The sequence below is a fragment of the Alosa alosa genome, chromosome 21 (genome assembly GCF_017589495.1).
Source record: "Alosa alosa isolate M-15738 ecotype Scorff River chromosome 21, AALO_Geno_1.1, whole genome shotgun sequence".
Taxonomy (NCBI): Eukaryota; Metazoa; Chordata; class Actinopteri; order Clupeiformes; family Clupeidae; genus Alosa; species Alosa alosa.
The window spans coordinates 11,851,112-11,865,983 of NC_063209.1; the positions used below are offsets into that span (position 1 = coordinate 11,851,112).

General features: G+C 43.4%; 1 protein-coding gene across 1 annotated transcript in view; it reads right to left on the reverse strand.

Annotated features, from left to right (window-relative positions):
* LOC125286290 (teneurin-1-like) overlaps positions 1–14,872 on the reverse strand; it is a 200,747-nt gene that overhangs the window by 56,241 nt on the left and 129,634 nt on the right. The window contains exons 17-22 of the mRNA XM_048231227.1: positions 11,727–11,846; positions 11,039–11,300; positions 9,460–9,727; positions 4,951–5,094; positions 2,623–2,872; positions 1,483–1,503 (exon numbers count right to left, since the gene is read on the reverse strand). Of these exons, the coding sequence (XP_048087184.1) occupies positions 1,483–1,503; positions 2,623–2,872; positions 4,951–5,094; positions 9,460–9,727; positions 11,039–11,300; positions 11,727–11,846 (1,065 nt within the window). The remainder of the gene's footprint in view (positions 1–1,482; positions 1,504–2,622; positions 2,873–4,950; positions 5,095–9,459; positions 9,728–11,038; positions 11,301–11,726; positions 11,847–14,872) is intronic.

Here is a 14,872-nt window from a genome sequence, read left to right on the forward strand (position 1 = left end):
ACACACAATCTGAAAAGATGACAAGGAAGTGTTTCCAGCCCTCCAAAGTGTGTCTATGTGTGTGTGCGCTTGTGCCTGTGTGTGTATGTGCATTTGTCTGTGTGTACAGTACAGTATGTGTGCGTGTGCATGTGCGTGAGAGTGTGTGTGTGTGTGTGTGTGTGTGTGTGTGCGCATGTGTGCGTGCTTCAAAAGGGGCTGTCTGTAATAAACTTCTAATAAACAAGGCGCTTGATCCTGACCACCCCACAGCCTCCCAGCAGCAGTCACAGAGGCCGACGCTGGCAGGCTTCACAGACGCCGTAATGAAGTGTCAAACATCACTGCCAGCCACAGAGGACAGGAGGACGGGAAGAAAAAAAGAGAGGAAAAGAAAAAGAGAGAACAAGAAGCGGAGACAAACACATAAAACGGCATCCCAAAAATGCCACAGCCTGCGCACCACAGCCATCAGACTTTGTAAATAGTCAACAGTCAACAGTGACATTTGTTCAACATTTGGCGCAAAATTAATTGCCAAAGTATGTCCACACTGTCAGGGGTCAACAGACTTTGATAGCTATGGGATTGGGCAGATTGCTATAAATCCTAACTATGACACATCATGGTGACACAAAGAGGTTTTGTGTAAAACTGGCTGACGGCCACAGGACTAGCTTTGCAAACAACAACAGCAGCCCCAGTGAAGTGATGAAAGGGAAGAACGCAATCTTGTGCCAGTACAAATAAAACTTTTCAAAGCTAATGCTAAAATCCTGAACACAGTTCTGTCATGACTAGGTACAGTAGCTGCTGAATTGAAGCCAGTAGAGAAATGATAACGCTAATCAGGTCTCAAGTAGTAATTTATTATACCACAGCACTTTTTGGAACTGAATTTAAAGGGGTCATGCCGCAAGATACCATTTTTTTCTTGTTGTTTTTGAAAAGATTATGTCGATATGACTACTTATGACTATGATAACCCAATCTTCTCAAATGTCACTGTTCTCTTCCCTGTCTGTATAGCAATAACCATAGAAAGGAAATGGTCATACAGCACAAGCAAATTAGAAAAGTGTATTGTTCCCAAACCACAACTGCTCTCATTCATTATGTTGCCTTCCCTGTTAGAAATTACAGCAATATACTTGGAAGACTCCCTAAGATGTTGGCCAATGAGAGCGAAGTCAATTATGTATGTCAAAATAAAATCTCAGTAGCAAAATCAGCATCTTTTAACTGGTTTTCACAGCATGCTAGTACAAAAAAACGAGCCAAGGCAGAAGCAGAAGCATCTCTAGGAATGTTGTAAAATAATTGAAAAGCGTATGGTATATGCTCCCCTAGGCTCCTTTTAAGCAACATGAAAATGTTGCAATTTGTCAACACTTTCTGGAGTGTGTGCTGAAAAACAGATGTTATGTTCACCGTTACTAGATTACAAGAGGCGACTCTGCTGTGCTGTAAGATAGAAAGAGAGGTAGAGAGAAATAGTCATACCTGTGCCTTGTGTCCCGATTCCTTTCAGCCACAGAGGCGAGACAGACGAGAGAAAGAGAGAGAAAGAGAGAGAAAGAGAGGAAAACAACGTGTTCAACTTCAAAGGATTCAAATCATGATTTTGCCATCATTATGAGAACGCTGCGTTATGAGAAAGCTATCATTATGAGAAATCGTCTAATGCATTCAGATGACAAAGGTTTTGCTGTTATAGTCACGTTCACTTTCATTCAAATGACAAGTTACAGTTTTGTATTATATTTGTAACTAGTCAATGTGTTTGTACTTGTATTTATCACAAATTTCACAACCAGTAACTGTGCGGTTGGTCGCCATCATGACATTGTCAGGGTTTGCATTAAAATCCTCAATCAAATGAGAAGGAGAAAGACAGAATGAGAGAGAGAGAGAGAATGTGTGTGTGTGAGAGAGAGATAGACTGAGTGCAACCATGAGTATCTCTGCTCTCATTAATGTTATTAACTGGTGTTAGAACATTGCAGCACTTCATGGCACTACTAAAAGGGAAACATGAAAGGAGCTGGAGCCTTCACTTCCACCATACTTATGGAGATATCCCCTCATTCACATTTATTCATCGCACAAGTTAAATAAATTACGAAACTATCAGTACAGACAATGGCCCTTATTACCATCACCTGAACACAAAAGCAATGCTGCAATTATGAGAGAGAAACAATCAAGAAAGTCTTCAACACAAAAAAGTACTGCAGGAGGATGAAAAGAAAATGAGAGTAGAAAATGGCATAATTTTCAGTAAAACCCTTGGCATTTCTGATTAAGGTATTCCACTTGAGTGATCCATTTGGCAACACAATTACATTCATGTAAGTGGGGGGGGGGGGAAGCTGATTCTCACTATAGATGTTAGTAACTGAAGACTGGATTAAATCAAGAAAGTGTGAGCTTTTTAATTCCCCATGAACGCATTAAAAATATATTTATTTTAAATATATTTTAAACAAAAGAGACTGACATAAATGTGGGTAGAATGAGCACTGACACATGTTAAATCTGGAATCTGAATTAATCAAGATATGACAATAAAATACATATGTGAATTGAAAATAAATCACTAAAATTGTAACTGCACCGTATGTGTGGGAACGTGCTCCTTACTTGAGCTCCAGGATGTTGTAGGTGTGTCCACTGGGTAGAATGCGGCGGACAAAGTTGAAGTCGCCCACGTAGACGCTCCCGTCGGAGCCGCAGGCGAGCGCCACGGGCGCGAACAGCTTGCTTTGGACCGCCGGCCCGCTGCAGCCCATGCATGGAATGGTGCGGTAGTAGCCGTTGCCCATCACCGTGGTAATGACTGGGGGCTGCTGGGAGATGAAGAGGTTCTCGCCGTTGCCTTTGTGGAGGATGCCTGGAGGGGTTGGCAACAACAAGAGTTCAAGTTCAAGTTTATTTATATAGCACATTATCATACATAGAATGTCACTCAATGTGCTCAAAAGAAGAACAAAAAGAAAGAAAAAAGAATATCAGTAATAATAATAGTAACTAATAAAATAAAATAGATCAAGGGGGGGAAATAAGATTGAATGAATAGGAGGTAAAATAAAAAAATAAATAAAAAAAAACATAATAAACCTAAAAACTAATCAATACGCAAAATGAAAAAGTTCAGTTTTCAGTTTCTTTTTAAAACACTCTATTGTTGGGGAAAATCTAATATCTATTGGAAGATAATTCCAGCGCTGTGTGGTATAATAACTAAATGCCATTTCTCCTTGCTTGGTTTTAACCCTGGGGACTATTAATTTCCTATTAACTAATCAAGTTCCAGTAGATCTAAGCTCTCTACAAGGTTTTTGGGCCAAGTCCATTCAGTGACTTACAGTATATACTAGGAGTAGAACCTTGATATCAACTGGGAGCCAATGTAAAGATTTAAGAATGGGTGTAATGTGATCTCTCTTTTTAGTCTTGGTTAATAGTCTAGCAGCAGTGTTTTGAATTAATTTAATCTGTCTAATGGACTTCTTGGGGAGCCAGTTTGGAGACTATTACAATAATCTACCCTACAGGTTTTAAAAGCATGAATAAGCTTTTCTAAATCCTGTCTAGAAACAAAATCTCTCATCTTTTCATTTGGTGACAATGCAAGGTAGACCTGTGTGTCATCTGCATAGCTATGATATGCAATCTTAAGGTTAAGGTTGGGGGTTGGATTTGGTCAAGGTGATGCTCAGTAACTGTTCAACAACAGTTTTACATACTGAACTTAGATCTTAAAGGGACACCAGGCAACGTTTTTGTGTTAATTAATCATCTTCGTAAGTCGGTATATGGTTAAATGACTCATTACAGGGCGAATGAAGACTCTCTCGCCCGCCCCTACTGCCTGTAAGAAGAATATCCCACTTGCAAGTTCGGTGTATCCTACCCGCCGACCGAAGCAGGATCAATTACATCCTGCATACAGCACAGAGGCAGGCTAACGAAACGCTAGCGATTGTTGCAAACGTGTGTATAATGGCAGAGCCAGCGAAGAAGCAGCGAAAACCCTTGACGGAAGATGCAAAGAAAAGGAAAAGAGCTTCAGATCGAGCGAGGGGGAGTTTCGTAGAGAAAAAGCATCAGGCTTGCCTGGTGTCCCTTTAACAGATGACAAGTTAAGGGTCTGTGGGCGTACTATGCAAGTAAAATATTATGATTGACTGGCAAGTCTCTATAGTGACCAAGCCTCAAAACACAAATCTGTATCAAAATGAAGGAGGAACAGGGCAGAAAGGGAAGAAATGACTCTTGACTACTGGGCATGTGATGGCTGGGAGCCTGATGTGGATATATTTATACTCCTCGGTAGCAGACACAGAGATAAGATAGCACTGGAGACCTGGCAGTGTTAGCAAACACACGTCCAGGAGAGAAGATACCACTAGTCAGCTGGCTGTGTGTGTGTGTGTGTGTGTGTGTGTGTGTGTCTGTGCAGAATGTGATCGCGCTATTTTATACTAAAGGTGACACTGATTAGTGAGCTGTGCTTAAGATAGCGGTTTTGCAGCTTGTGTGTCACTGCTTAATAAGGAACATGATTGTGCGTATGGGTGTGTGTGTGTGTGTGTGTGAGTGTGTCTGTGTGTGTGAGTGGCTTTGTACATATCAGTGCTCTCCTGAAGGTCCCTGTTAATGCTGTTTGGGTGTGAGCAACTGTTAATGCAGTTAAGGTGGTACTGGATGGAGATGAATGATTTTGTATAGATAAAAATGCCTGTGTGTGTTTGTCTCTGTGTGTGTAAGCAATACATGTACCAGAGAGACACCAAAAGAAAGTGATATAGAGAGAAACAATGTGTGTGTGTGTGTGTGTGTGTGTGCAATAAAGGGAGGTACACATTGAAGTGATATTGAGAGAAAGAGTGAGGAAAAGTGACAGAAATAAGGCTAGAATGTGTGTGCGTGTGTGTGTGTGTGTGTAGTTTATTTTGCAAGTCTTACCACTCTGGAGGTTGAGGACGTGGTGTTTGTCCAGGGACCATCCGCCCAGATTGGAGCCCATCATCTCAAATCCCTGGATTAGGGCCGTTCTCCGCTCCCACAGAATAAAGTCTGGACATGAGTCATACTCATAGCCCACGGACACTGCAGAACCACACACACACGCACGCACACACACACACACACACACACACACACACACACACACACACACACACACACACACACACACACACACACACACAGATAGGTGCATACGCACACACACACAGATAGGTGCATACGCACACACACACACACACACACACACACACACACACACACACACACACATACACACACACACAGACACACACACACACACACACACAGACACACACACACACACACACAGTTAACCTTAGTTGACACACATATATCAGCAATGTGCAAAGTTCATCAATATCCATTAATGTACTGCGCTCTGTTCCCAACTCACAAACCTCCGCCCACGGTGGCATTCAAATCGCCTACATTGCAATTATTGATAATTTCCCCCTGATTAATCCCAAAAACTGGCCCGCAGACACTGCTGGAAATACTCTCTGCAGTGGGGCGAAGGGTCTCTCCTATTTATCAGATATGCAGATGTGCGATACAGAGCGGGCCACTGGGAGTTATCTTCACTGGTCTAATTCCTAGTGGGATAATTGTAATAGATGAATATTGAGCCCCTGAGATAGAAAAGGTGTGAATTGCTTTCCTTTGGATTCACCAACCTCTCATCTCAACACTGAAACAAAACAAATGTGTGGGAAAAAACAACTCACAGACTCTACACCCTCCTTTCCAGTTTGAGATGGAATTGTGAAAACAACTCTCGACAAGCGAATAAAAAAAACAAAAAACAAAAAAAAAACATGAAAGCAACAAGGAGAGGGGTGGGCTGTGGTGAGAAAGACTGAGCAAAAAAAAATAAAATAAAAATAAGCAACAGGGAAAAGCATGTGAAAATCAAAGAAGAAATTGGGCTTGAAGAAGAAGAGTGGAGGGAGAGCCAGAGAACGCTCTATTGAAGACAACATTTTCCCTCCTCTCTCTCTCTTTCCCTTTAGTCTCTCTCCCAGAAATCAAACCATTTTGGTAAACTCCACCACCACCACTACAACTCTCCACTACAACGAGGCAGAAAACAAGGCACAATAAGTAGAGGAGTGGGAGGAAAGGAGAAGAGAGAGAGGGTGGGTGGGTGCCTGGCTGGGAGGGTGGTCTTGAATTTTTCAACTCTTGGATTAAAATGGCAATCAAACAGGTATGAAAAAGAAAGACTGTTAGGTCTCTTGAGCTGAAGCGTTTGCAGCAGGAGCTCTGCCCCAGCCACTTGGCTAGATGACTGTGTCTCTCCGCACTCCACAATGGGCTTGCTTTAAGAGACAGGGGGAAGGGGTTAATTAGGCCCCATTCAGCTGCATATCAGATTTATTCTTTGCAGGAACAAACACTGGTGGGGGTTGGAGGGAGGGAGGGCTGTGAGGAGGGGTTGGTCGTAATCAAGCCACTCTCCGCACGTAACATCGGGGCGAACCTCTTGAAGTACGCAATCAGGAGTGAGTCGCTTCAAAAAGTGGTGGAAACAGGAGGTAAATTGCCATCTTAAATGTCACATAATCATGATAGGGAACATTTCTGCCGGATAACGGGCTGGCTATAAGACCAGACATCCGGTACAGATAGCCACTTAGGCCTGGGCACCAATATACACATGTAATTACAATACAGACAAGTCTCTGCTGAGTTCCTGTCTTCCAATAGGTAGAGGAAGATGATGGTTATATAGAAACAAAGTGCAAAATAAATTCAATCTGGTTAGTAACTTTTATGTACATCCATATGTTTTATAAGGAGAGGGTCAAAATAGCGCACCCAGAAAAAAAAAAAGAAATACTAAGAAAGTCATGCAAATACATCAGATATGCTGATAACACATCAAAATTAGCCCAAACACAAATTCTGCATTTGTGTTGACTCTCTAGCTGAAAGCAGCTGGAAAATAAATAGATGTGTATGTATGCAAATTCTCTGTAGATTAATGTTTGCAAATCTCTGATCCGAAAATCATTTGAAACAACAAGTAATTTTCACAACCACAAACAAATTAATAAATAAAAATCTGGTCTTTGTAATGGATAAAACATTGGGGAGGTTGGCATCTTATGACATAGACTTGGGCAGGCGATTTTCGTTATGGAAAACAGCACACAGGGGTTTCAGGTCCTCGGGCGAGAAGTTTGAGAGAGAGAGAGAGAGAGAGAGAGAGAGAGAGAGAGAGAGAAAGAGAGAAATGAAAAAGACAAAGAGAGACTCTCAGAGAGACTGTGCATGTCATCAGTTTGAGAGGAACCTCAACTTGTGTCATTATGCACACACCAAGGGTCCCACTAGACCCAGAAACATGGCGAGAGAGGATGGGTACTGGAAATGGGCCTGCTCTTCCCCTGATTTAACCCAGGCTCCAAGACAAGGGCTGGAGCGTCGGTTTGTAATGCCGTGCATCTGCAGGATGATCCACTCATATCTTCTACCGCCGATGGAATTACAGATGGGGACAATGTGCTGCGTCGGCTTCTTTGACCGGAATATTCTCTAAGCGAGACCTGAGTGAGGCTCGAGTCAGTCAAGCAATCAGCCAACGCTCCTTGTTCCTTGAAAGAACAAAAGCACCTCTCTGTCGACTAAATGCATGCTTCTGATTTCTCTCTCTCTCTCTCTCTCTCTCTCTCTCTCTCTCTCTCTCTCGCAAAAAGATGACACCTGACGTGGCACAGCGGGCATTTTATATATTCCCGCCCATGCAGCCACATATGAGATGCAGCTAATCAATCACGGCGAGCGCTGTGATCACTTGATTGAATTACCGAAGTGAGGCGTACTCCCACCTAGTTGAGGGAAGGTGGGCAGGGGGGCATAAATCTGTCTCTCAGTCTCGTGCTGTAGCAGCGCAGATAAGACTGCCCTTGACCTTTAGCGATAGCGACCTTGACGCACCGGTACGTTTGGTGTGCTCTGCTGGGGTGTGGGAAGTGGTGGTGGTGGTGGGGGGTACATATCTCAAACTCGATGCTTAGTGCATAATCTTCTCATTAAACGGTGAGCCGTAGATTGAGCCGTTTAGATGGATGACTCCCATGAAAATTCCCGATTAAGATCTTTAATTGACCACGGAAGGGCCTGATTTACACTTGCGATGACATCTCCTACGTCTAAGACTCCTCACTTGAGATTTGCATTTCTACGTCTGCTAATTCAGAGGCATATTTCATGTGTGGGGACTTGCTAATGCGTTCAACTCATCAGCACACACAAATCCCTTGGGAGTGACCCATGACCTTGGACTGACAGGAAGTGAGCCTGTAATTAACAGAGCGGCAAGAACAGACAACATCTACAGTACACTGACTTCTGATGCTATAGGATATAACAAGGCGGTTATAAGTGCCCTCACAAAGTCAAGGACCATTACTATTTGAAAACAATGTGGTTACTCCTACAAAACAGGATTATTATTATATAATTAGAGGGGGTTTGAATGAAGTGAACATGAGCTGTTATTCAAGCAAAATAAATGCTCACTCCCTGCAGAAGACAACAGCTGAAATGTGTTTGGAGCATCCTTTTTTGACATAATGTTTTATGTTTATGTTTTTATGAGGAGTGCGATGGAGGTTTATTTTCTTAATTGTTTGAAACAATGCTTTGTTGTGAGGCTTTAAAGCATCATTATCGAGTTTAGTCTAGTGTTAGCAAGCTACCTACCCTAAAAGCATGCAAAAACCTTTTAACACCACCAATAACCTTGCAGGCACTAGTAAAAGCATGCCAATATGCTATCTTTTTGCGATATGATAGGCAATGTTGTGCTATGACAGCTTTTTTTTTCACTTTTGACAGTATGTTCCAACCCAAATGACAAAACTATAGTTCACAGTGCATTCATGGTGATATACCATCAACAGTAATTTAAAAAGGAATTAAATTAAATCATGACAAAAATATACATAAAGGGGTCATTCCATGTCCAGGAAAATGGTTGCTGCACCGTCTCAGTCATAATGAGAACATCTTTGTCTTCCATCCTACAAAATGTGGGCTACCTATGAATAATACTTTTCATTATAATAAGGCTCAAACATTGTTTCCTTGATAATGTGATAGCTGTAAAACTAACAGTAATTCCAAGGGCTGAAAATAACGTGAAAACATAGGATTTGAACAGAAATACATTACAGGCCTTGGTTTTGGGACCAATTCTTGATATAGACAAGGTTTGACAAAATCTGAGATGGTGCAGCAACAACCTTATCTGATTTGATACGGAATGACCCAAAATATTTAATCCATAAATATGCCAAACTGCTACGTATTGTTATATACGTTTTTACAATTCAGTCTTTATATCAGACTCAAAAAAGGGTCCATAGCAAAGAAAAGAATGATAAAAAGTTAATTTAACAGGTGAGAGATTCCACATACCAATAGCCTCTGTGAGTCCCCACACCTCCTGTCCGTAGATGTCGGTCTTGTTCCAGGCGAGCACGTAGACCAGGCCTGGCGCTGCCGGGTACCACTTCTGGTAGAGGCGGCCCTCGATGGCGGCCGACACGTGCACCTTGCTGAGGCCGGCGGGCATGGAGGCGTGCGTGAGGATGATCCGCAGCAGCGACTGGTAGCCCGCCGTGCGCGTGCTGAGGTAGCTGAGCTTCACAAAGCTGCCCGGGATCACAATCTCCTCCTGGACGGCCTGCCAGAGGGAACAAAAAGCCACAAACAACATAAAAAAAACCCTGCAGCAGGGGTGGGGAATGAGATCAGGTACAACAACAACATCAACAACAACAACGACACCGTTGCGTGAACGAGCAAGACGATGCGGAGCTCCCACGCGACTTCTAAAGCCGTGTATTACTTCGCCATCGTCTGCCAGGAGGCCGGTGTTCTTTATTTCGTTTTTTTTTTCCCTCGTGCGAAATCTAGCTCCCACGGGTGGCTGAGGCAAGGCTAGCGTGTTATTAAAAGTGAAGCCTCTTGTGAGAATCGTGAGAATAATTGTTCATTTACACTCTATAGACATTGGCAGACGACTGCATCACCCTCTGCCAACACATTGCATTAAGATGAAGATGAGGACGAGGACGGAGAAGAAAGAGAGGAAGAGAAGAAGAGAGAGAGAGAGAGAGAGAGAGAGAGAGAGAGAGAGAGAGAAAGAGAAAAGAGAGGAAAGACGATTTTCTTTCTTCTGCCACTGTGGTCTAAGCCAGGCACATATGGATTTGACTGGAGAAGCAGATCTGCAGAACATTCGAGGTGATACAAGCATGATTTTATTCTCCCTGGTGTTTCTAAGCCTGAAATTGTGAAGCTACTAATTAGCATGTGAATATGTATGAGCGTGCAGGCAGAGGACAATCACTTTACTTTAAAAAAGCACATCATCCTGCAGGGCACCATGGTCTCCGCACAGAGGACAGGAAACAAGGGATAGAGAAAATATTACAAACAAAAACTAAATATAGGAGAAGAAAAAATAATAGTTTGCGATCTAAAAACAGGCTTATGATCACTTTGCACATCATACCCGCAGCAGAGAGCTTTGCTGTGGTTTGTCTGTGCTTCCCACAGTGACCCTGGTCACTAGAGTCGGCACTCCTTCAAGCAGAAAGACAGAGTGGCTGACCTTCCACTACAGGACATTATTGCTGATGAACAAAATACCCATGTCACTCTGTGTGTGTGTGTGTGTGTGTGTGTGTGTGTGTGTGTGTGTGTGTGTGTGTGTGTGTGTGTGTGTGTGTCTATGTGCATTCATGTGTGCCTTTATACTGTATGTGTGTATTTTGTGTGTGTATGTGTGTGTGTGTGTGTGTGTGTGTGTGTGTGTGTGTGTGTGTGTGTGTGTGTTTGTGTGTTTGCACCTGTAGTTAAAGGATGATTGAGCCCTGAGAAGCACACTTGCTTGTGAACCTGGTGAGGGGTAACAACACTGTGTGTGTGTGTGTGTGTGTGTGTGTGTGTGTGTGTGTGTGTGTGTGTGTGCGTGTGTGTCTCTGCGTACCTGTAGTTCCGGGATGACTGGGCCCCGGGCGACACACTCGCCCGTGTACCTGGTCAGGGGTGACGGCAGGACCACTGGGTACGGACTCACAAAGCTTGTGATGTCACAGACCGGGGCCACAACCTCAGTCCTCGCCATGACGACCTTGTCCAGCACCATGAAGCTGTTCCACGGCAACCAGATGGTGCGTCGCTGCATGAGGAACGGAGGCCTTTGGAACACCAGGGTTACTGAAATTGCTCCGGCAGTGACAAGGTCAAAACTATGAGAGAGAGAAAGAAAGAGACAGAGAGAGATGCAGAGGCAGAGAGAAAGAAAAAAAGAAAGAGAGAGAGAGAGAGAGAGAGAGAGAGAGAGAGAGAGAGGAGAGACAGATCTCAGCCAATGCCCACTCCACTGCATTGTCTCCTGTTAATAACAGACCTATTCAGCGCCAGTAGACGCTCCTGTGAAGGTAATTGAGTTTTCATCTGAACCATGAAAAAAAAAAACAGAAATAAAGAGAAAAAAAGAACTTTGTGACCATTCCCCATCCTCTTCTGTGTGGGCATTATTCCTTCAAGGATGTTTCTGCTGAATGCTGTTGTTTGGCACTTCCAGCACAAGAGATGAGGGGGTGGGGCGGATGGAGGCATTTGGTGGATGCTGGGTGGGTGGGGATGTGGAGTGAGGTCGTGCTGTTCAGTACCTGCCATCCTGTCGACTGACGGTGTAGCCATATTCAGGGTGCTGGAAGAAAGTCACATTTACGCCAACCAGAGGCGTCCCATCCACTGCCACCACCTGTCCTCGAACCACAGCCACTTGACTGGAGGGAGGAAGAGTGGGAGGAGGAGGAGGAAGACGAGGAGGAGGAGGAGGAGGAGGAGGAGGAGGATAGAAGACAGGGAAAAAACAGTGCAGATTCGACAAGTGTGGAATGCAGAGGGTAATAGGTTTACACTCCGAAGCACATGACAACCAAGAAACAGACAGGCCGACAGGCAGAAACAAATAGATAAATAGGCAGACAGAGAGAGATGGAGACAGAAAGGTGATACACAGGAAGAGACACTGATAGGCTTAGGTACACGGATAACATGCAAATAGATAAATAAACAGACAGATAGAATGGACTAGTGCAAGTAGTAAAATGTATAAGGTCATATACAGATAGAAAAAGAAACTGATAGAGGTGCACAGGCAATATGCAGATTAGAGATGTAACGGTTTTCGGTATTATCAAGGTATTTTTAAAAGTGTGTTCAATATGTTCAGAAAGCACTGATAGGCCTACACAAGCTGAACTAGTTTCAAAAAGTGTCCTGTTCACTTTTTCCTTGGTCATGTTTAAATGGCTATGTACTTATAGCTTAACTTACCCTACCATGACTTGGAGTTTGCTGTTTCTGTTATTTGGATCCAATGAGTGAGACCAAAGTACCGGTAAGAGTTCAAAATAAAACTTTATTTTGCTAAGGCTAAGGTATTCCCCTGATAACGTGAGTGGAAAGGATTTAATGCGGATGTGCACATAAAAAGAGTGGCTACATGATACAGTGCACGTTTTGCGGTGAAAATGTTCCACCTTTTAAAATCAGGTGTACCCTAATCCGAATCGCTCGTTTATATTCAGATATATAAACTAGATGTACCGCAGAGCGGTACAAAATATGACCGCCGCCCAGTCCAGCACATTTTTTCCACAAAAATAAATCACGCTGAAAGGCCTATATGATTCTAACTGTCTCACTAAATTGCATCATCCACACACAATTCTCACTGGTATCTGCTAGACAACAAGTACCAAAACATGATTAGTTCATAGATTTCACATGTAAAATTCATTTTATACAACCCCACCTCCATCTTGCCTGTTCATAATTCTGAGAAATTCTTGAATTGTGTGCATGTGTGCATGTACATGTTTATGTTATGTGTGTGTGTGTGTGTGTGTGTGTGTGTGTGTGTGTGTGTGTGTGTGTGTGTGTGTGTGTGTGTGTGTGTGTGTGTGTGTGTGTGTGTGTGTGTGCCTGCCTGCATGTGCCTGTGCATGCATGCGTACATATGTCTACTGTGTGAGTATGTGTCATATCATATGTATGATTACTGTGAATGTATGTGTGTGTGTGTGTATCTGTTTGTGCACATGTGTGCACATGAAATGGGTTAACATGACCCCTGGAGGCAAACATACGGAAAAAAATGGTCATCCTAGGCCCTACAGTTCTCAAGATATTCACAGAGAACTGTGTCTGCCCTACCCTCCTTTCGGGGGGTCCAGTCCAGCGGGGGGTCTACAGATCAAAACGAAAAACGACGGTTCCATGCTATCCATGTGGGGTTACATGCCCACCAAGTTTTGTGTACCCCGGTTTTTCAGTGTCCCGGGAATCCTTGTTGGTGTACGTCACTAAATTTACACATAAATTATTTTATTGTAAGGCCCCCCATGAACGAAAGTACCCAAAACTTGGCATGCATTCGGAGGGTGTCATAATGATCCTACACTTTTAATTTCGTGCAGTTTTGACCTTGTCAGCCAGAGATATTGTGATGAAAACACCTATTTTTTTGCTTTTAATTTTTAACTAGGTGGCGCTATACATGAAATAAGTGGTAATGGGATGGGTTGACATGCCCCCTTAACACCAACATACATAAAAAAGGTGGACCTCCTAGGCCCTACGGTTCTCGAGATATTCACAGAAAACTGTCTCCGGCCACCTACAGTACAGGCCAGTTGGTGTATAGTAACATAAATTAATTTATTGTGTGGCCCCCCATGAACGGAATTCCACAAAACTTGGCGTGCATACAGAGGGTGTCATAATGATCCTACACTTCCAATTTCGTGCAGTTTTGACTATGTTAGGTCACAGATTCCTGCGATTACAACACCTCATTTTTACTTTTTGTGTTTAACTAGGTGGCTATACATGAAATGAGTGGTTATGGAATGGGTTGACATGGCCCCTTGAGATCAACATACAAAAAAAAAAATGGTCCTCCTAAACCCTACGGTTTTCGAGATATTCACAGAAAACTGTGTCTGCCCTACCCTCCTTTCGGGGGGTCCAGTCCAGCGGGGGGGCTACAGATCAAAACGAAAAACGATAGTTCCATGCTATCCATGTGGGGTTACATGCCCACCAAGTTTCGCTGCGCGGCGGTCATAACAAACAGACAGACAGATTTAAGAAAATAAAAAGTTACTGTGCACAGATAAATGGATATGTTTCCAAAAAATAGGGCTACGCTGGCAGGAACATTGGAAACACTCATCTAAAATCCATGCAGTCAAAACGAGACGTTCACTGATGATAAATTTAACACGCCCCTGAGAGGAAGAATAACTGATGTCCTCATGACAAGATGCACAAACAGTTCACTACTGCGGAAGAACCCTTTGGGGACCTTTCAAATCCTTCTTTGGTGACTTTCGATCTTTCTATGCTTCTCCACACACTGGGCAGCAGGCAGACATATGGACTGGAATTAATCCTCAGACACTCGGAGCTGAATCTACTACCTTCATGTAGTGGGGGGGTTAGAGTTGGCACGGGGGCAGACATCGCCAGACAGATACCGTCATCCGAACCCTGAAAGAAGTCTGGAGACCAATATGCGAGGCTGAGAAGTTTCTGGAAGTAACTTCAGCCGTGTCTTGGTGGTGTGACCTTGTCACATAACGCTGAATAGATGTGATGGTAGTTATGTAAAGATAGCAATGGCCGTTTAGTGTGACTGTCTGTCTTTCTGAAGAATTACTGCAGACAGAGCTGGTGTGGAGCTAAGAGAAGTAGGGAGGAGAGGGGACAACCATCGACCAACGCAAGGGATGAAAGCACAGGG